A 24503-nucleotide genomic window follows, 5' to 3' on the forward strand; every position below is an offset into this window, starting at 1 on the left:
GGAGTAGCACTGGGATGGGTGACCTCCCAGGAAGTCCCGGTGCTTCACCCTTGTGAGCATCACCTAGATCCAATGAGTGCTAAGTGTTCCATTTATTCTCACGAGAGATGGATTCATGTTGAATCACTACTCATGAAATATGGGTTAATGAGTTTGACTCAAAAATCACATAGTTAAATCCTGATAGCAATATCACAATGATTTCAAAGCAGCTGGATTTTTTGTACTCTACACTATTCCCTCCTATGTTATGTAATAATTGATGTTAATCTAAGTAAAATTGTATTATGAATATATTTTATTGATGTAAAAGAAGGCATGACTTCTTTAAGATTCATTGATAGACATCTACACATCTTTAATAGGACTCCAGTCTCAAGACTATGCTAAATTTTTTCTACCCCCTTCTTTTTCCCTCAATACCCACACTTTGAACGAATATAACATTATAAATACTTTTGAAATTAATAAAGTCAAATATTTACCTTTTATCGATAGAAAGAATATATTAAATATACCACTAATTGTTCACTTAAATTATTGATGCCCCTTAGTCCTTGGCTCTAAGCCGAAGAGGTTTCAAGCACGAATGAGCTTGTATCGAGTTCCTAAAAAGTCAATGTTGTAGCTTTCGCCAATTGATAGCTTGCAGGCATTGTGCCTCGCTAGGCTGCCTCCCAGATTTGAACCCTCCGTCAAAACAAATTAAAAATGATTGAATTACACATATATAATGAACCATTATTCATGTATTAGATGACAATCTACTAAGCACATAGCGTGCACTAGTATTAGTCCGCTGAGGGGATCGTCCCCTACCTGAAATGGTCATGCCTTCGACTAAAAGCCTCTCATAAACCCCGGCCCAAACAAACACGGTATCCTCGAAATCCCACCTGGTTCCATTAACAGCAGCGCAAGGCAAATCATACCATGGGTTGGAAGGCTGCTGAAAAGCTAATTAGAAACTGGAAGATTCTCAGAGGAGACAATGTGAAATTTTCCCTTCGGTTTCAATTGATAAAATAATTCACATTTTTTTATTTTCGTTTCTGTTAAATAATATTTACATTATGACTATTTAAGTGTATGGATTGACAGGTCATGATAATGGCAGGGAAGGACAAAGGTCAGAACGGCACAATCAAGAGAGTAATTAAATCCCAAAACCGAGTCATTGTCGAGGGCAAAAATTTGGTATTCCTTGCGAACTCATCATCTGCTACTATTATAGTTTTTCGTATTACAGGATAATTTTAGTGCTATATCGAAATGCCTTTGAATTTATCCACATCTGGGCAGTGTTTAAGCCTACTTGGGTTTCATTTTGGGTTTTCGATTTGGTTTGTTACGCGAAGATAAGGATTGTTTTTGTTTCTGGAAACACGGGCCAGAAAATGTCATAACCTTGCTATACGCTGTTTGCCAAAGGTTGAAAAGAAAAATGGAAGGCTTGGGAAACAGAAAACTACAATATACTTTCTCGTGAATCGTATATTCAAATTTAACAAAGAAGCAAACACATAGAAGAGGTGGTAATAAGTTTAAACAGTTATAAACTGTTATACAAAACTGTTCGAACAAAAAAAACTGATAAAAAACATAATAGAAAAGGAAAAACCATAGTAACACTGGGTCGCGTCCTCCCCACTCCCCTTGCCCCACGTCCCTTAGACGGGGATGCATTGGGGACTTGGGAACCCTGTTCCCCGTCTCCAGTGGTGCCACTAGGTTCCACCACCTCCGCCGATGATGGGGGACGTTGTGGTGTTGACCATTTGCTGATTCGACCATTTATGTTCAATGTTCAAATATTTTCTCTTTTACATCTTTATATCTTATATTATACATCTTTTCATAACTAGCATTTTAAGTACCATATGCAAAGTATAAACGACCATCCCCTGCCCCCTGCTATCATCCCACTGCTGTCCCTCACTATCCCCAAATTAAGGCCCCTTTGTCCCCCTATCTTGGAAACTTGTCTCCCCTTTCCACCATCCCCCCCTTCCCCTAAGGTGGTGTAACCGTCCCCTAAGGCAGTATAACTATGGAAAAAAAACAAATTAATAGTAAGGAAACCTAATTTTAAATTCTTGAACTCCGATGACAAGATATTAACATCCCCCCTTAATCTAATGGTGTTAAGCCAAGCATCTCTCTAAACTTCTCAACCTTTTCTGTGCCCAATGCCTTAGTAAGAATATCTTCCGGTTGATTCGGACAATATTTAAGATATATACTACCATCTGTCACATGATGCCGAATCAAATGATACTTTGTATCTATGTGTTTGGTGCGATCATGAAATACAGGATTTTTAGCCATTTTGATAGCAGATTGGCTATAAGGAAGAATGGGGTAGATGAAACTCTTGGTGTTTGCAACTTTTCAAGAATTTTTTGAAGCCATAAGATTTCCCAAGTTGCTTCAGAGGCTGCCATATTCTCAGTTTTAGAAGAAGAGACAACTGCGACTGATTGCCTTTTAGATCTCCAAGAGATTGCAGCAGATCAAAGATACATAACAAAACCAAATATAGATTTTTCATCTGTGGAATAACCTGCATAATTTTAATTTGAATAGCCAAGCAAAGAATACTGTTTTGTCTTGGAGTATCTGACCCCATAGTGCTGAGTAGCTTGTAGATGTCAAAGAATTTGTTTGGTAGCTAACAAATGAGTTTCTCAAGGTTGTTGCATGAATCTTGAAAGGACTCCAACAACAAAAGGAATATATGAATGGGTAGTTGTAGCATAATTCAAACTACCAACAAGTTTCTTGTAAATAGTTGCATCAACCAATGCTGAAGAGTCATTTAATGTGAGTTTCAGATTTTGCTCCATAGGAGTACTAAGAGGCTTGCAATTAGCCATGCCAAACTTATGCAAAATTTCACCACTATATTCTTGTGGGGTGATGAAAATAGACTGAGGTTTTATAATCCCCTCAATACCCAAATAGTAATGAAGATGGTACAAATCAGCCATATCAAAACCTTCCTTTAGTTCTTTCACATTTTGAATATGATTCTCACCAGTACTAGTGATAAATAAATCATCCACATAACAACGAGATATACAACAATGCTATCAGTCTTTTTAACAAAAAGTGTTGTATCATCAAATTCAAAATGCTGGAAATTCAACTTCAAGAGATGCTCGGTAAGTTTTTCATAACAGGTTCGGGGAGCGTGTTTCAAAACATATAATAATTTGACAAGCTTACATACCTAGTGTTCTTTTCCGTTGACTGCATACTCTTTCGGTTGAGTCATTTATACTGTTTCTTTGAGATCACTATTTAAGATTGCAATTTTGACATCCATTTGGTGAATTTTCCACCCATTTTGAGCTGCAAAGGCCAACAAAGCACAAATGATGGTCCGGTTTTGATGATGCAAAGTGTAACAGGACTAGTATAGCAGAGTTACAGGACAAATTATGAGATTGGGTGCAAAGTTTTGTCATAATCTATGACCTCTTTTTGAGCATAACCTTTGACAACAAGTTGGGCTTTGTATTTGTCAGGTGTACCATCCACTTTATATTTATTTCTAAAAATTCACTTGCAACCAATAGGTTTACAACTAAGTGGAGGATCAATTAACTTCCACGTGTCTGCAATATTTCGTCCTTAAATAGATGATGAAACTTTAGTAGTCATTTGAACCATTGTCCATTTGCTGTGAATCCACAACACCATCCTTGCACCTTGGATGACAATCTTTTGTTCACATAGCATTCTTACAACTGAGATTCACATAGGTGTATGGATCATATATTATTTTAGACGTGTTTTGGGTTCTTCTTAGGTGTGGCCCTTGACATCTCTTAGTCATTGGGAGAGCAAAGGTTACATGTCAAAGAAGTTTTTGCAACACATCTAACATGTTTTTCTGCTAGTTGAGCATTTTCTTTTAATCCAGCAACCAAAGTACAAATAGAGACACAATGCCCAATGCATCACCATTAACTCAATAGAGGTGAAAGTCTAATTGCAAGTTTAGGAGTGTTAGTTCGAAAAAGGCACTTTATGTAGCTAATTCATTTCCTAGCTTGTTATCTAGTTAAGTCCTCTTTACACTAGATTAAGTTTACTTAGGGATAACGTTGTTGGTGTTTAAAGATGTTGTGTACTTTTATGTTCTCACACTTCACAAGTTGACAACACTTGTCATAATCTTATTGCATCTTCAGTTTTATCTTGGCCCATATCACAAAGGGGCTCTCTTTGTAATCTCAATCTCACGCTTATTGTAAACTTTGCATTCTCTTGAGTAGAATACAATTTATTCTTGTTCAGTTCTTATCTCTATGTTTCCTTTCCTTGATTTATTTGTATCCTGGGTAGGCTTTTCAGCCAAATCATGCAAGGAAGAGTGCTTCAAGAAGGGTCTAAATTGGAAGATCTAGCCTTTGTGCTTGTTACATCCCAATTTTTGACCTAGCTTGAAATATAGCCATTGAGGTTCACATGAAGTCAGTTGGCAGTTTAATTTGATATAATTTGGCGAGATGGTAATATAGTTGGTTGTTATGATTTCAAGTGTAGATGACATGCTAGTTGATCATTAATCGCGAATTCATGGAATTAAGATGAAAGGTTAACCGTTATGATTATTTAAGATTATACAATTTATAATTTAATTACAGAGAAATTCCTTGCAAGGAGCATGTCGAAGGGGTGGAAGCATTGTCAGAAAAGAATTAGGCAGGGTATTACCATCATTGGACAGACAGGTAGAGGACCTAGCGATTTGAAACAGGATATATTTGTGGAACTGCATGAGTTATTTAAATAAATAATTAAATTAAATAATTGGGTTAAAATATATAAACATATCTCTAAGGATTTTAATATATCTTTTGTCATAATATTTTAATTAATATTTATGAACCTTTTTTTTAATAAACTTAACCAAGACGATAAGATAATATAAAATAATATTAATGAATAAAACTCTTCATCTTTTCTTTTCATTTTATTTTTCCGCTCTTTTCTTTATTCTTCTTTTGAAACCGATTGAATAAAGAAATCGCGTATGAATCTTGTAACGGCACGAAGCCATAAGGTTGACTCCAAAATATATTTGTAAGCCTTGTCGTGTATCGGCATCCCGGACTGATATCCATCTTCCTCCTATTACCACTTCACAAATTTGTTTTCCCCTGCTTTGTTACGGTGTCTATAGCATCCAAAAAGCTTATTCATTTGCATTCCTATCAAGTGTAGTCATTGTGGGCTCTGAGAAGAAGGCGTTTGAGTCAAGTGATAATGTTTCGACTACAGAATAGTGTGTCAAGTAAGAGGCGTCCAGTAATTCCTTCCTTTTTCTTTTATTTACATTGCTTAAGATGAGACGGTTGTGAATCCTTTTCTATGTTTCCATATAATGTTATAACATGCCCTCTCTATTATGTCTCAGATCATTCGAAACTCCTTTTAAAGTTTGTCTTTGCATCCACGTAGACTGCAATAAGACAAATACCTTAGTTGATTATGATTTCCTTTGTCTAAAATAATATTTTTTTTCCAATTTAGTTGAATGTATTATAGAGATGGATTTCATTCAGGATTGCCAACCTTTACAGATAACCTCTGAAGTTCTTCATAAAAACTTTATTTCTATTCATTTCAAAATAAGATTTTATGATTGATAACTGTAATAAGAGCACCAAGGAGATCACCCGGTTGAATGCCAGATTGAGGTGATGAAGGTGCGAGTTATGCAAATAAAATTAAACTGAAGGCACAAAGGAATCACTGGCTAATTGGCCTGTTATGGTGAGGAGGTGTAGATGAACCTGTAAAAGAAAATACAAGGATGCTATCAGAATCAAATAAGTAATAAAATAAATAACGCTTTAGCTTATATATGCATCATTCATGTTGAATGATTGTCAAGGTTGTTGTCAATTTTGTGATCTACATAATCATAGAATGTTAAATGATGGATGTATGAAATCTTCTTGAATAATTGTTAGAACCGTTCGCTTTGAGAATTTCGGATACTTGGGACTCACCTAGCTGTGTAGCCGAGAAGATGGGTGATGAGGTGTGAGAAAGGAATCGTCAATAATATGAACAAGTATCAATTAAGGCATTTCAATATTTATCGTTTAATATGAATTAATTAATAGCTCATTCATATTCTTGTTATGATGATCTCCTGCTGCCAAGTCGTATGGTGTGTTATATATCATGATGCCTAGTGGATGGTAAGATGTTCCCTGTCAATTCTGGGTAGGGAAGGCCTTTCTTGTTAGAGATCGTGTGGGGATATATTGTGGTCCGAGGTTGGGTGGTTAAGCCCTTGACAATGTTTCACCTCACTCAAGATGTCGAACATGAGTCAGACAGAGATAAGCTATGCATTCAATTGTTTATTAGAAACAGGTATTATCATTTTTATTTACGAAGAGGTAAGATTGAATTGGGTTAAATTCATTGTTATCATTATTTTACACCTGAATCGATTTGTGAATGTTCTTATTTATATGAATATTGAACATAAGTATTTATCTAATCTTGAGAAATTGTCACAGATAAGTAATTGGAAGGAAAAGAAATCTGAAGCCCTAATTGATTGGGTGATAGCTAGAATCTTAAATGATACAATGGTATTGGAAGCCCTAGTTGAATCCGTGGTCGTGTGTAATGACCCGTACCAATAGGCCACTAAACAAAACCCTAAACTTAATACACTGCTAAAATATATAGCTGAAATAAAAGAAATAATAGTGCCAATATATTCATTCAATGAAAACCAAATGTTTTTACAAATGATATGGCAAATTTCAGCACCAAAACATTATGACATAGCACATTACAGAGAAACCCTAACTGGCTGTATACAATTGAGAACTTGTTGCAACTACAGATTGAAATGAAGAACCTGGATTGATCAAATGGTGGAGACTGGATGCTGGAGATGATATGGTGAAAATGCAACTCCACTGGAAACTCCAGATCAGCAATTACGCATAAATGAAAGGACTGAAATATCCTTCCCACAGCTGCAATAATTCAGGTGATCTTTCACACCCTCAAAATTGTGTACCAATTGAGAGTTTTCGTTCTCAATGGCCAATTGTGACTATTTGCAGAAACCCTAGGCTCCACAACGCACATAAGCAAAAATCAATAATAAATCTCGATAATAGGCAATGAGCCCTCAATGCCTATTTATTCTTTTTTCCTTGATAGGTCGGCCTCCCTTTTTAATTTTTCTCCGCTTCTTCCAGCAACCTCTGGAAGCTTTTTTTATTATTATTTAATTTATAAAGTTACCTTGTAATATATATATATTTTAATTGATAACTTTATAATTAATTCCTCCAAAAAAATGGGACATTACATTGTGGAAGCCCTAATTGAATCCGTCGTCGCAGAAGCCTTAAATTGAATCCATGGTCGCGAAAGCCCTAAAATGAATCTGTGGTATTGGAAGCCCTAAGTGAGATAGCGATATTAGAAGCCCTAAATGAATCGAAGGTAAACAATGCCTTAATTGATATAGTGGTATGTGATGCCCTAATTTAAAATAATAGAAGTATTTAATCTGATTTTAAGATAGCGGTTTTTAGATGATAGTTGTCATATGAAATTGTTATAGTGTATTTGTGGACTAACCCGGGTGGTTGCAGAAGCATCCCTAGTTTGATTCGAACGTAGTTTTCCGAGGTATGTGGTTTTCAATTTTTATAGTAATTTCATTTGACGGTAATTCAAGTTTTTAGTTAAGAAATTTTGTATAACTGTTTTAAATAGTAAATCTTATTCACATGAACATGAATGATATAACTGTCTTCCCATGAAATGAAGTAGAAACTGTATTTCTTTGAGTATGGTATTTGTTAATTTAGACCCAGTAAAAACCGGATGTTACAGTGCTATGTCTTATTCCATATTGGGGTCAGTTGGAGCGAATGTCTTTGTTCTTGATCCACCAGCATGCTTAGGTCCAAAACAATTATTCATTGTGGAACTCTATATTTTGCAGTTCTTATCCAATTTGTAGTGATTCAACATCTTTTTGTAACATGCTAATAATCTCAAGTCTAATTTACCAGTTTATCATAAGTAAAGGAAAAATATCTATCTTAACCACATGAAAAGAGATACAATTTAATCAGTTATTCTACACTTTCACATGAGAGGAAATATGATATAACTGTAATTTACATTTCCAGTTAACTAGAAACTAACAACCATTTCAACTACTAGATTCGCTTGACATTCAGTGAATAACTACCATTCCACTTGCATTTCATAAACTAATTTGTGGACATAAAGAAATATTTTAAGTACATAATAGCAATATATTCAGTAGATGAAATACAAGAATCATGAAATAGATACCGGAGAATAAGCAGACGATGACCATGTGTTGTGCAAGCCTTGGCATCTAGAAGAGAGGAGAAGCATTGCTATGGGCTTAACCTCCTAACTGCAGACCCTTAGTATCCCCACACAATCTCCATTGAGGAAGGCCCTCCCTACCTTGGGAGTTGGCTTGGGACACCCTTATCTAGCCATTGAGCATCCTGGTGTTGAGTGTCGACTAGTCAACTATCGAGGTTGGGGACACTTTCCAATCAGCCTATCTCACAACTTGGTGCAAGAGCACCACCTCCTCGCACTAAAATCTGAAGACCTCTCTCTTCCTATAGGATCAGAGGTATTTACAAAATAAGGTCCTAGCAATAGTAAAAGAAACATCTACACCCAAATGTAAGACCTAGGTATAGGTTTGGCATTTATAAGCCGCTTGTTACACCATGGTCAGTGGGGTCAATAGATGTCTGTTCTAGGATAGCTAGTCGTTTAGGATTTGTTTGTTTTAGGAAAAAAATAAGGAAACTTGAGTTTTGATTAAGTCTTATTTTGCTGCATAAAGGCAGATGTTGCTAAATGCAACTGTACTCGGTTTAACAAACAAAATTGTTAAACTATTTTGGTAGTTTTCCCTCCAACCGGTTGGGTAGTTGGAAGCAGTTGTAATGCTGTTGGAGGAAGCCTTCATAGCCCTAACAGGCAGGTGGAAGGAAAGCGAAGATGTAATAACTTTTGCTCAAATCAATAAAATAAAACCATTTTTCCTGCAATTCTAGAATTACCAGTAGTCTTCACGGTTTAGTAAGGTGTTGGACTTGGATGATATCAGTTTAGTTTTAAAGAGTAGCATCATAGACCTCGTATGCTTTAAGTCTGAGGCAAAACTGTTGCCTATAGCTTAAGGAATTGGGATTTGAATCTCTGCCGTTGCAGTCCAACTCCTACCAGAACCACCACATTTCCTTCTCGAGTGGGAGCATTCCCACCATGGGAATCTGTTGATTTCCAGAGGAGTGCTTCCTTTTCAACATGCTTTGCGAGCCCCCAATGGTGTTTGACCAGAAATTGCAGGGAGATGGGCATTTACTTGAGTTCTAGGCGGATACCTTAGGTTTGCGCCAACTAACATGTCAATGCTGATGCATGAATCGCAACAATTGAGCACCAAGACTGATCTTAGACTCGGATCTATTATAAGGTGTTATGCTCACTACTCATTATCTTAAGGTCAGAGTATTTCCTGTTGGTAGACGAGACAAAACATTGTCCTTTGGCCAGTTTACGATCTGCAGCCCGAATGTCGCCAGTCACCATGAATCTTGGTGCACCAAGTATGCGGAAGTTCTGAAGGTATAATTGAACTCAGCACCGAATGTTAATATTAACTATTCATTAACTTGTCACACTGCTATCACTTGAGCAAAGTACAGATTTTTGTTTTGAGTCCATCGAAATAGTGAACAGACAAATTCCCACTGTGTGAAAATCACTTCTTGTAGTCGATTGACTTTACTAAGTTGTTAGCGATGTATGGGGCTTAGTGTTTTTGAGAACTCTCCGAGACCACAATAAAATTCTGTTTAGATTCCTTTGGCATCTTTTAATACAGTCGTGCATATGAAAATTCTGTTGAACTCCATTCACTGTTACGGGATCTAGTGGTTCCAGTTTATGAGGTTGCAGGTGTTATAAAATCCCCTTTTGTGATGTTTAGTCCTCTGTGTTTAATAAAGCCTCTTGTCAGTATTGTTCACCAAATACATTGATGTGACACAGTCAGTCTGGTCAAATTCATGGTGAGATCTGAATCGGTCCTTATGTCAAGTGAGAGTCTTAAGGGTTACTTACCAAGGTTCTGTTCACTTAGGTTGCAATTCTGGTCAACTAAAAGCCAGGAGGGAATTCATAGCACTGTTGGAGATCCATATAAAGATGCATGAGCCAGGGGTTAAGTGCCCTTCATAAAGGTTCAATAAAACTAGGCAAAATAATCAGCATACCTCTGGCACTTACATCACAACTACTAGCACTCTGACCTCTGGTAATCATGGTGACAAACATGCCATTAACTACCTTGGCCAAGGATTTCGGATGGGCAACTTAGATGCCCGACCACCCACCACTCGACTTGACAACAAGAAAACATACAAAGGATTCCTATGAGCTATCTTTGTTACTGAATTTAAATGTTGTTACTGATTATATTTTCCTCTTTATCTCAGGATTATTCCTCTCTCTCCCTTCATCTTGACCATGCTGGTCCTCATGGATTATTACTTGGGAGGTTCATTATATGATATCTGTTTAAGAAAGTGCTTATACATTTGTCATCTTCATGACAGTTCTGGCCTATTTCATCATAAGAGAGTCAAATCTTTATTGTAAATATTTTTTTTTTCACATATAGAGTAATGAATCATATCCCTGTATGGTTCAGTACTCATGGCAGCTAGCATATGTGCCTCTGAATTTAATTACTATCACATGAATAGCCTTTCGGCAATCATATAATTACTTTTCTGTAACAAGGTATGATTGCAAAGAAATTCATCATGCAACGCCACCTGATTCTGGCTTTCAAATTAAACAAGCAAGGCCTGCTGTAAAAGGCAAAACGACATGTACAAAATGCATGAAATAAACATGATGATTACTTGGGAGGTTTGTTATATGATATCTATTTAAGAAAATGCTTAAACATTTGTCATCTTCATGCCAATTCTAGCCTATGACATCATAAGAAAGTCAAGTCTTCACTCTAAATATTATTTTCACATATAGAGCAGCTTCCCATATCAGGGATATATGAATCATATCCGTGTATGGTTCAGTACACATGGAAGCTAGCATATGTGCCTTCAAATTTAATTACCATCACATGAATCTCCTTTTGGCGATCATATAATTACTTTTCTGTAACAAGTTATGATTGAAAAGAAATACATCATGCAACACCACCCGATTTTGGCTTTCAAATTAGACAAGCAAGGCTTGCTATAAAAGGTAAAATGACATGTAGAGAATGCACAAAATAAACATGATCAATAATGCATGACCTGATTTTGCAGACACGACTTGAAAGATATGATTGGTATCGGTACAAGAAGATGCTTCGCGCTCTGGTTAACAACTTTCAAATTTGATCAAGGAATACTATATTGGATTTCTATACAAGCTCAACAATATCGAGTAGTTGCCAATCACAAATAACATAGTATTGATTATGAATAGTGGGGAACTTAGTATGAACAAGAGGAGAATTTTGTGGAAGCAAGTTGAATACAAGGAGTGCCTGAAAGGGAATGAGAGCAATATAAGCAAAACATTCACAAAGAGGCGAGCAAGGTAATCAAGAAGTCACCCATATGCATGCTCATTTTATGCTAGAAATGATTGAGGTGGCAAGAATGTTTGCACGGGTCTTCAAATTCATATTGAATAAAAGAACCACATAGAGCTCGATGCCTTATAAGGAGTCATGGAAAAAGGTGGCCGCTCCAACAATTAAATAAATAAATGACCATAGTCAAGGTTGAAGTAAAAATAAATAAAGGTGGCAACATCATCTATACGCATGCTTTAGTATATTAATGTTGCCCTTATAAATTCATGCTTGTTTGAATAGCCTTAATACATACACACACACACACACACACACATATATATGTACACTCACACACACATATATATACATATATACACACATATGTGTGTGTGTGTGTACACATACATGTTTTATGCCCACACAAGTATGAATATAGACACGATATTACTATACTAAGACATGATACAATTTGTAAGTTATTGAGATCATCCACATAATGAAGGCAATATTTCTTATTTGAATTTTATAGTGTTTTAGTTCAATTGGATAGCTCATGGTCATCCTTGTACTTTCTTGCTTGTCTAGTTGTTTAGTACTTTGTCCAAGTGGTTAGATTCATACCCGATGGTTTGATAGTGGATTTGGATGTCCCTTTCCTCGCTCCCATTTTGGCAACACTCCCCCCTTCATTGTGCTCTTGCAAAATGGAAATGATTTTGGGTAATAACATATCTTCCAATAATTTGAAATAATAATAAAATATCACATAATCATTTTCAATTTCTAAGAATCATGTTCCAATTCCCATCATATTGGCTAACTAACATGTCACATGAAACATTAACTAATAACCAAATTTCCATTTCACAAGAATCAAAATATCTCAACAACTTTATTGATAGATCAATATCACATGAACCATTATTTTCAACAAATTTACCGAACAATTAACTTCACATGAATTTTCCAATGGCTAGAAGATTATTTTCAATGTAGCGAAATTTGGGATGTAACACTTTTGGTGTTGAGTCTTGAAGATCAACATTTAATGGGGATGATCAAATCATTGAGTCTACCACGGTGTGTATTTTCCATGACATACATCAATTTTTCAGTGTTCAACACAACAAAGTACAATGTAAGGGTAAGTGATACGTCCAAAATCTTAAAATGCATTTTATATGGCTGGTTGTCATTTTGATGGATATTTTCACTTGTAAAGAACATGCAAATGATTCTCACCAAGTTACACCATTCTTTGACCATGCTTGCAATGTTGTGTTGCATCAGCATGCATAGATATGTCATCACTCAACATTCTTCAGCTTTGCAGCTCTGCACTAAAGATTGGGCCATGTCATTTAACTCTACATTTCACACATAACTTGATAGGTACAACAGAATCTAGCACACATCATCAACACCTTCTCCATGGTTTGCATGCCATGTTGTCTCGTGAGAGGCTATGTTCCCATGACTCATGCCATGCCAGTACATTTATCTTAGGAACCTCTATGTAGAAGGCCAAAGCTCTCACCTGCAAGAAGGTAACCCATCAACCAATACTGGTTCTGGATTTCCAACTTTAGAGTGTTGTCCTCTTGGGTCTTTTTTAGGTCTAGGGTATCTCCACATTACTTTCTTTCTTATTTAACAATGTAAAAGAAACCTTGTAGCTAGTTGTCATGCACCCTCATTTAAGAACCCTAATTATGATGGCCTTTTCTGCATAATGATAAAATATAAATAATCATTTAAAATATATTATTATTTATATTAAAATATAAATATATATTTAAATACATAAATATAAGTAATATTATAATACATATATAACACTATTGTAATATACAATAGTAATCATAATATAAACATTTGAATATAAAATAAAATAATAGATTTGTTAATGAATTAACAATAACATTACAATATAAATAAATAAATAAGTAATTAATAAAATAATGTCACACACTTTCTTCCTAAGGGAACAACTCTACAAGAGGAGTGATATTTATAGAATTATAATAAATCATGGGAGGATTGCACAAGCATAGCCATCTTCGATGGTTGTGTCCCTATGCATAGTCAGTGATGAATCCTCTAGCTAGTGTAGCTGAGAATAAGACGAAGGGTCCATTAACATCACAAACACAATCAACAAGATGTTTGGTCCAATTAGGAAATTGACCTTAGTCAATATCCTAATGAAGAAAAGTTAAAATCACCACACTATAAGGTATTTTGTCATGTCACACTCGGTTAAGAGATTGTCAAATTCCAAAGCCCAATAATGTGGAAAAGGAAGACTGATTGATATTTGTAGGGAATTTTATTGTGTGGTGTCATTTCTTACATTTGGTCAATATTCAAGAAAGCAGCTAGATCGAATGTCATTTGTTTGTAATATTAGTGGATAAAGCTATATATCCAAGTTGGACTTTTGAAGTGCAATGTAATTAATTTTGATATTATTTACAAAGACTATTATAGGTGTTGTGAGCTAATCTTCCAACACCAATCACTTATATTTTGGTATGTGAAATCATTGCCAAGGGTTTGAGAGTGAACCAAGAACAATTATTAGACCCTGTGTTACAGATACATCATATTGTGAGGAAGTGATTCAAGCACCCCTGAGTGACCAACTTATCAACTGAGAGTTAGTGAAGAATGCCCACCCAAACAAGTAGTAAGAGGCAATAGCCAATAGATGAACATGAGTGTAATTAGCCGATAGGCTTTCACCTGGGCGATAGCCCACCGGCTTTTCCTCACACTAGTGCTTGTGACGGACGGATTCCTATTTTTCCGATAAGAGAATTGTCTTCATCATAAAAAAATGTTATACAAGATCAGAGCGTTTGTGACCGTCTTTGTTTGGAGTGGACACCGTCTTGCTTTCCACTGCGCGGTCAGATTGCAGAGGACACGTGCCCCTTTACGAGACACAGAGATGCTTCCTGCTGCCGTGGCCATCGGGGGTAAAGTAAACATCATTGCAAAAAACGAAGCAGGTGCCTGAGTGCTTGAATTTGGGTGAGTTGGGGCAGAGAAAATAGAAGCGAGCCTGAACATGCCAAATTTGGGCGGAGATTCAGATGGCTCAGAAAGTTTTCCCATCTTGGACGAGGCGGCGGCAAAGGCAGCGAAACAATAGAAGAAGAAAAATTGGAAAAAAAATTTATTTTCTAAATTTGCAGTGGGCATTGACGTTGAACCCAGTGGAAGAAGTTGCTCGGTGGTAGAGCAACTGATAATGATGGTAGGAGTTGTAAGAGCCATGCCATTTCATTTGGTTTCTTTCTTCTTTTCAATGATTTTATATATGGCTTATGTGACAAATATGTGAATCTTGAGAAATCCACTAAACTATAAGTTTCAGACAGCTTGTCACATAAGGAAGTTCGCATAATGTTTGATGAAATGCCTATTCTGTGAATTACTAACTTGCATTAATTTTGATGCAATTTTGAGTTCAATTCTTGCAAGAGTTTTTTGTTTTCTAGACTTTTGAAAAACAAAAATGAAGCTAGAACCACTTCGAGTTGAAATTTTACCATAGATTTTTGATATATTTTTAGAGTATACTGATGGTTCTAGTTTTTTCAAGGAAGAAAATAAGACTGACCTGTCCAAAACCACATAAAGAACCCGAAGTTAGTGCATACAAGCATGACTCATAGCAGTTTTAGACTTAATCAAACTACACAAAATGCAGTTTCCTCCTCTTCATCTTCATATTTGTCTATGGCTAGCAGACAATGTCTAATGACACCTTCCAGCTGTAGGCTGTACTGTGACCCTTTTATCTCTTATTACCACCACTCTGATATTCTTCTCTATGGGAGCTGCAACAAATGTATGCTCTCGTTAGCATTTTATGGTGGTTTTGTAGAGTGGAAACTCTTAAATTTAGGAGAGGTTCGATGGGGGTTTCGACGGGATTGCAGTAAGTTGATAGTAATGAATTCTTTTGTTCAGTTTAAAATATTTTGAGGCATTTCTTTTTTATTGCTTCTGATTTCTACACTAACTGATTCTACATAATTTATCAGGGCGACACAAATTGTTTTAAACTTTATGATTGTTGCAGATTATTAATCCATGCATATAACACCAATATTATGAAATATATTTTCAATGTCACATACAAATGCATTGTCAATTTTGGTGCCTTTCACACTCAAATCTGTTTTCTGGTAAATTTACCAGCAACCGATCCAACTGCCCAATTGAGGCTGCCCAAGAGACGCAGGGCAGAAGCTTACCTCTTGTTTGAGTTGCAACACAGTTTTCTCTGCCTTCCAAATGGTTCATTCGACTTTGAAACATGCAAGCGTTATTCCTATTAGAATAATCTCCTAGCTTCTTTGAGTTTTCGGAGTAAAATTGCATGCATGCTGTATCTCAAAAATGGCCCAATAACACTTGGTGAGAAAGATTGGTGGGAAGGCAAGTAGCATCATAAGCAATGTAGCTCTTAAATACCTCAGTAGAAAATAAATATCCACAGCTGAATTTGTTTAATTCATTTGCTGACTCGTGGCTTCGAAAAACCTGTAACACAATTTTTATCACAATTTTTTTAGACAGCAACAGATATACACGTGCAGTACTAGATTCATTTTGACAAAGCCAATGTATTTACAGACTTTACAATGTGAGGTAAAAGCTGCACAACTATCGAATAACCAGCTGTTTCCATTGTCCATTATCTTATTTAATGGATCAATTAATCCCACATTTCGAACCTTACCCTATCGGCTGCATACTTGCACCCTGCCCGGGTGAAAGCGCTAGTGTACCTTTCCTAGTTGGATGCCTTTGTTACCATCCAAGTTAGTCTAATGATGGTGAACTATGAATCGTATATTGATGGAAGATGGGCATAAGCGTACAAATGTGACCCAATCTATATGACATAGATGGCATACGACCTCAAGAGTGAACCGTACGATGAGGGGTGACTTGTGTTGGTGTACGGTGTCAATGATCGTTTGCATGGGGAGGCAGTTGTGTTTTGAGGTGGGTGCTAGTGGTGTGACCATATGGTATAGTCAGAGGGTTTAATAGAGCTGTATGGGGATGTTGTGTGATGATGTATGGTGTAATCAAGGTGTCGTACAATTTTGCCCAACATGTGTACAATAAGTAGCTTGGTGGAGTATGTTGAGCGAATGCTTGATGAGATTTGAGATGATTTGAGCGAGTTGTTCGCCATATGGTGGGATTAAGGGGTGTTGCCGTGCGGTTGATTTGGGGAAGGACGAGGACGAACTTGAGTGAGCTTGTATTTCTTTAGATTATGCACGCCTCCTTGGATTGATGTAATCAATAATTGCAAACAATGGAGAGACCAAGAGATAGTTGCCACATTAATTTTATTATTGCAAACAATGATGGTGCTCTAGATGTGCCAGATCCGAAGTAAAGTATACCAAGCAGAATAGGGTGAGGGGATGAATCCCACAAAAATTGTGCCACAAAAATAGGAAGATCTTTTACTTTCAAAATGGCAAAACAAATTAGAACTCGCAATGGAATTTTCTATATAATAAAATAATTCAAGTCGCATACCTAAAACATTCTACACGCTGGTCATAAATACCCCATTGGAGGAAAACTCTAGAGGTGCACGACAAGTGCTGACACAACAAACACCTACAACCAAAAGTAAAAATGGGCCTATGATATACATAAATTAATCAGGGTCCTAGATGCAAATGTTATTATTTTATTTTTATTTAATGATATGGGGATATTACAGTTCTTTAGTCCCAAAAATTGCTTGTTCTCAAGCAATTGCAAATTGGGATAATCCAAAATCTGTTTGGCATCCCAAGTAACATCTTTCATCGACAAGTCCTTCCAATGCATGAGAAACTACTTGATAGTATGTGTCCTCACCTTCTTTTCCCACGTGTCAATGATCTTGGCTGGTTCTAGAACTAACTTCCCTTCTTTGTCGATGGTTGACAAATCCTTTGCCACAGTGACATGTTGTCCCACAACATTCTTTAGACAATATACATAGAATACATTGTGGATTTGGCTTCCTTTGGGTTGCTCCAATTCATAAGCAACTTCACCCACCTGTTGGATTACATGGTAGGGTTCGTAGAATCATGGCCTCAACTTTTCTTTGCCACATGCTTTTAGAGATAATTATTTGTTAGGCTGGAGTTGGGGGTATACCAAATCACCAACTTCAAAGTTCTTTCATTTCGATGCCTGTCAACATACATCTTTTGCTAGTTGTGGGCTCTTTGAAGATTTTCCTTGAGAGATCTCAAAATATCTAAACCTTCCTGTAGCCAATCCTTGGCCTTTGGCACCGGATCCACAAAGGATGTAGGTTCGTAACTGTACAATGCCTTGAATGGCATCATTCCAATGGAGATGTGGTATGTGGTATTGTAACAATGCTCACCCAAATGCAACCACTGAACCCACGCCTTTTGTTGTGCCAAATCATAGTTCTTGAGGTAACCTTCCAACTGCTTATTCACAATGTTCGTTTGTCCATTAGTTTGTAGATGATAGCTGGTGCTTGGTGACAGTTCTGTTTCTACAAGCTGAAACAATTTGGTCCAAAATGTGCCAAGGAAGTCGTTGTCGCGATCAATTACTATATTCTATTGGAGACCATCAAGACGAAATACCTCATGGAAGAACTAGTTTTCCACTTGTGCAACCTTAAACCCAACTGAAATAGCGAAGAAATGTGTATACTTCTTTGGTTGGTCAACCACCATAGTTTCGTAATGAAATCCATTGAAATACTATTCCACTTCTGCTCAAGGATCAACAATGTTTGAAGCAGCCCGACTGGGAGGGTATATTCGGATTTGTTTTGTTGACAGGTAGCACTTCTTGAGCATATTGTATGATATTTTTCTTGAGTCCCTTCCATGAAAAACTTTCCTTGATTTGTCTATAGGTCTTTAGGTACCCTAGATACTTGGCCAAGGGAGAGTAGTGTGCCTCTTTTAAAATTTTCTCCTTCAACTTGGGTTCGAACACGAAATAAATTTTGTCCTTGTAATAAATGTTTTCATTAACCACTTTGTACTGGTTGTTGTGCACTTCATTGTCCAACAATTGACACCCGAAGGTGTTCTTGGACTATTTGACCAATAGGTGTGCCTTCCAATCTGTCGAAATCTGAGACAAGGAGCATATGGTAGGGGCTCCTAGAAAGAGAGTCCACCACAACATTATTTTTTACCTTCACATATTCGATATCAAAATCAAATGCCTCGATTTTGCTTACCCACTTATGTTACCTTTTGTTTAACTCTCTTTGCTCCAAGAAATACTTTAGGTTGTGCTCCGTACAAATGATGAACCCTGGCTCTGACAAGGTATTGTCAAAACTTCATCAGGGCATGTATGATGGCGAGCATTTCTTTATCATAGATGGAATACAGCCTGCTTAGCTCTCAAGAGGTTTTGTATTTCAAATGCAATCGGGAATCGGTCTTGTCTCAATAGGGTCTGATCCTTTTCCTGACGTGTCACACTCTAAAATGCAAGGTTGAGTGAAATCTAGCAGTGCTAGAATCGCATGGGAACTCATAGCTTTTTTAGTTTGTTGAATGTTTTCTATGCCTGCTCATTCCACTTCAGAGAGCCCTTCTTTGTTAGATTTTTCAACGATGCACTGAGTTGTGAGAACCATTTCACAAACTTTGTATAATAATTGTACAACCCAAAGAATTTGTGCAGATTTGAGAGTCTTTGGTGGTGGTCGGTCTAGAATATCTTGAATCTTTTTTCAAATGCACCTAAACCCCTTGACCATTGCCAGTGTGTCCCAGATGTAATATCTCTGTTACTCCAAATTCACATTTGAACCTTTTGGTGAATGACTACTTTGACTCTATAAGTTCGAGTACTTCATCCAAATGCCTTAGATGCTCCACCCATGTCTTATTGTAAATGAGTATGTTGTTGAAAAACACCAAAGTTGCTTGTTGAAGACGTGATTCATACAAGATTGGAATGTGGTCGGAGCATTGGTCAACCCAAATGGCATTACTAGGAACTCATAATGTCCATAATGGCAAGGGATGACTGTTTTATCCACATCTTGCTCCCTCGTGCGGATTTGGTGATATCCAGAATGAAGGTCTATCTTGGAAAAATAGACTGCACTGTGTAACTCATCCGACAACTTGTCAATCGTGGGAATTGGATACCTATTTTTGATGGTCTTCTTATTCGGTACACGATAGTCCACATACATCTTTAGTGTTCCATCCTTTTTAACCAACACTATGGTGATGCGAAGGGGCTAGAAATGGGCTGGATCCATCCCTTGTCGAGAAGCTCCTAAATTGTCTTTTCAATTTTACCCTAAAACTTCTTAGGATAACGATATGGTGTGATGATGACGTGCTTGGCGCTAGTGTCCAGTTCAACAGTATGCTGAAGACCCCAGTGTGAAAGAATGATCATATTATGCTTATCTAATATGGCTAGAAGTTCATCATCTTGGTAATAATTTTATTGCCCCTTCATAGGTTATGTCGAGACCAAGCAATGCGCTGCCTAGACAACGCCATTGTGTTGGAAGATGGCCCCTGTCTGTTGTGCCGATATTTCCTTCGGGCCATCATTTTCAATTCCTCTCAAAACAACCTTTTTACTCTCAATTGCAAAAGAGAACTCCATTTGCTTGGAACTTTGTGTATACTCACCAAGAGTCTCCATCTACTAGAGATGCCAAAAATGATCTCCATGTCATGCAGATCTACTATAAAGATGTCTGTCATCGTGTGGTTTCCCATGATAATGCTCAATTTTGGGATGAGGGTTTCTCTCGTCACCTTGACTTGGAATCCCACATGTGCCATTATAGGTAAGCCTTTCACTTCACAAGGGATGAGTTAATGAAATTAAGTGTAGTCCCACTGTCAAGTGTAGTATGACCCTTTGTCCCTGGATTGTCCCACGAACTCAGAAAAAAGTGCACCTTAAGCAACCAACAAGAGCGATGGTGCCTCCTTGTGGTACTAGTGTGGTGATCCTCTTTGTATGGTTTATGTTAACCTCCTTGGAAACTTGCTAACATCCCCTCTGACTGCCAGATTCTCCCGCTCCTCCTTGCTGTTTGACATGACCTCAATGTAGTGTATTTTTCCTTTTCCTAAGCATTTGTGCTCAGATTCCCATGACTCTTTGCAGGTAAAACAAAACTTCCTCCTCCTAGGCTCTTGTTTTGTGGCCTCACCCAATGATGGCTTCTTTGGATGGGGTTTGTTGTCATTTTCCATCAGAGCCAATGGTGGTTTAGTGCAAATAATTCTGAGAAGTTGAAGCTAATTATGATGCCATGCCTTAGGCTTTCTTGATTGCCTCAAAGAGAGTGTTGGAATTGAATCCTTTTATCCATCCTTTGGTGGTTTCTTTAATCCATTTATGAATAACACAATCCACCGTCTCTTCGAAATATGTGTAACCAGTACAGAGTCTCTGAAACTCACTAATGTAATTGCCAATCGACCTGGTTTGCCTCAGTTGTGCCAATTCTTTGAAATTAAGTTCTGGATCTTTACCATCAAAACAATCTATAAGCCTTTCTGTAAAGTCAACATAAGAGTTTACTTGGTCATGGTTGAGAGTAACCATACGTGATGCCACCATTCATGTGCTACTCGTTCTAGGTGGAGTGTAGTGAATTTAATTGCTTCTTCTTTAGGCATTGGGTTGAGCTCAAAGTATGTGTCGGACTTCATAACCCATGCTTGAGAAGAGATTGATCTAGATCCATTAAACGAAGATAGATTTACCTTGCTAAACTTCCTTTTGAGTTTCATCATTAAAGTGACTAGAGTTGCCACCCCAGGAGTACCTTATTCTTAACTTTGACATAATCTTTGTAAGATATATCCCCTCCATATTTGCATTCCTCCAATCTTCTCGTAACTATTCCTAGATTTTTTGAAATGTTGGTTCCTGTTCTCTTTGTGGTATTTCAGTCCTTGGAGGGAAAGTTAACATTGAGGGTTGAGAGCATGAGGGATGAGGGTTTGTCCTTCCTATAACCGAATTGTCGCTATGTCCATTATGTTCTCTAGATATTTTGCCTTCAACTGATTTTCGTAATGCTCCATTGATGAGAGAGATCGAGCAAGTCTTGCAATGAGAGAGGAAAGGCTCCTAAAAACCTCCTTACCAATATGTTGGCTTCCCAATCTTTGTCTTCCCTTGTGCGCCTACGCGAACTAAACTAAACTAGTTATCCTCGCACTTTCTTCCGGCCCAATAAGCAGGGCAATAAGAAGAGTTCTACTTGGAGAAGTAGAAGGAACATGTATCACACATGCTAAATTTCATCCACGAGTCATGAGTTTCATTAATCAGGGTTTGATTCTTGGTGAGCTCTCTTAGCAGAGACATGACTTCAGCAGTTGGGTCTTTGGAATCCCCCATTCTACCAAGTGATATCACCTTCTTTTCTTGGTATAAACTTGCATTCACCTCCCATAGGCTTGTAGGGGCACCAATTCTGATAACGTTGTAATGTATCGAACTTGGTAGGATGCCTTTGTTACTGTCCAAGTCAATTTGACGATGGCAAACCATGCAATAAATGGCAGATTGTACATTGACAAAAGACGGGCATAAGAGTACCAAGGTGACCTAGTCTGCATGACAAAGATAGGATATGATCTCTAGAGTGAATCGTACAGTGTTGGGGGACTTGTGTAGGCGTATGGTGTCAGTGATGGTCCATACAAGGAGACAATCATGTTTTGTAGGTGGGTGTGGGTGGTGTGGTTGTACGATATAGTTAGAGGGTCGTATGGTGTTTGAGAGAGTTGTACGAGGATATTGTGTAAGGATGTAGTCAAGGTGTCATATAGTTCTATTGAACAAGTGTGTGATGAGCAACTCGATGGAGTATGTTGAGCGAATGCTTGGTGGAATCTGAGATGATTTGAGAGAGTCGTTCGTTGTATTAAGGGGTGTTTTTGCTTGGTTGATTTGGGGAAGGATGCCGTCTAGCCTGAGTGAGCTTGCAATACTTTAGAATATGTATGCTTCTGTGGGTTAATGTAATCAATAATCACACACAATGTAAAGTCCAAGAGATTAATTTTATTATTGCAAACAATGATGGCGCTCCATACATGCCAGTTTTGAAGCAAATCATACCATGCAAAATTAGGTGAGGGGATGAATTTGACAGAATCTGCATCAGCCAAATAAGGACGATCTTTCACTTCCAAAATGTCGAAATAGAGCAGAACTCCATTTGGGATTTGCAATATAATAAAACAATTAAGTCGTATACCTAAAACATCCTACATGCTGGTCATAGATACCCAGTTGGAGGAAAACTCCAAAGGTGCACAACAAGTGCCAACACGAGAACAAACACCTACGACAAAAAATAAAGATGGGTCTAGATATACATAAATCAATTGGGACCCCAAATACAAATGTTATTATTTTATTTTAATTTACTAATGAGGATATTACAATAAGAAAACAAAAACCAAAATTATCTAATTCAAAGGAAGAAGGAAACCCAGCGAAGTTACAGGAAGAAGAAAGGCCAGTCATGTGCACATATCTAGGAATCATCACCCAGTTAGCATATTTTGTATCTCCTCAGAGATTGTTATAGTCAACAACAAGATACAAAAGCAATAGTTGATTCACTATTGAGGACGAGTCTAACATTAGGAGGGAATATTGTTAGGGTGCAATTCCCAAGGCACATAAATCTCTTGAAGCTGCATTATTATGAATTAGGTGACAGGAATATCACATACTCCTGTCCATGAAGGAACATAATACATTAACAAAGATTTCAACAAAGTATGATATAGTCAAAGGTCACATTGAAGGAGGATACAAGCCTGTTGGGAAGGAATAGTTGAGAAGCTTGAGGAAATGAGGATTGAGGAACCTATCAAATATGTTAGAATGCTGCAAGAGCAGAAAAAAGGCCAAAATTAGGACAATTATCAAGGGTGGACATTACAAATAGTATTAGTGAATGTTCTTGCTAACTTGATGGGAACAAGAAAACATATACTAGATTCAATTCCTTCAATCAACAGTAAAGAGAAATGAAAGGAAAAAGAAATACCGAGGAAAAAAGAACTTGATCTTTATAAGAAAATTGGGGATTGGATATAAAGGGGAAAAAACAAAGGAAAGGTATGGGCAACAATTATAAGAAATGATAAACAAATTCATATTGACCAACAATATTTTCTAGCATACTAGTAATTACTAAATGCATATAGATAAATGCATGTATTACTCATAACATCCATCATACCCTAGGATAATAGAGATTATCTTTATGTTCATAAACTTGCTGATTAGTATCTACAGTTTGATATATGGACAAGAATATTATTAGTATTTATATATTCAATTGCATTGGATTTTTACCTCACAAGATAAGGTAAGGCTTGCGGTGGAATGGACCATGTGACATCATACTAAGGCACTAGGTAAAGCCCATGGTAGAATGGAAATGGGCTACATCATACAAAGAAACTAGATAAGGCCTGTAGTGGAATGGGCCATGCTATATCATACCAAGGGACTAGGTAAGTGTTACATCCCAAATTTTGACCTAATTTTAAATTTATTTATAGCCGTTAGATTGAATGGATTTTCTTTCATAATCATGTGAAGAGGGTAGTTAAATATATCCATTGTATTCGTTATGTTAATTGTTTAATGAAGATGGTCGTTATCCATTATTTGTCATGTGATGATTAGTAGTTGCTTGATTTTGGAATTATGGTTAATAATTAAATTCTTTATCTATATTAAATGTTATTATGGAATTATTATGGAACTTGTT

At 37.0% G+C, this 24503-nt stretch overlaps 1 protein-coding gene across 1 annotated transcript in view; it reads left to right on the forward strand.

Moving 5' to 3' along the window:
* The first annotated feature begins 758 nt into the window (after positions 1-758).
* The window catches only part of LOC149571966 (KOW domain-containing protein), a 102316-nt gene continuing 78571 nt past the window's right edge, over positions 759-24503 (forward strand). Inside the window, exons 1-2 of the mRNA XM_089813351.1 lie at positions 759-993; positions 1102-1197. Coding sequence (XP_089669477.1) covers positions 934-993; positions 1102-1197 — 156 coding nt within the window. The 5' untranslated portion in view covers positions 759-933. The remainder of the gene's footprint in view (positions 994-1101; positions 1198-24503) is intronic.

The sequence above is a fragment of the Cupressus sempervirens genome, chromosome 2, assembly GCF_028749045.1.
Source record: "Cupressus sempervirens isolate cs-2001-9-10 chromosome 2, ASM2874904v1, whole genome shotgun sequence".
NCBI classification, from domain to species: domain Eukaryota; kingdom Viridiplantae; phylum Streptophyta; class Pinopsida; order Cupressales; family Cupressaceae; genus Cupressus; species Cupressus sempervirens.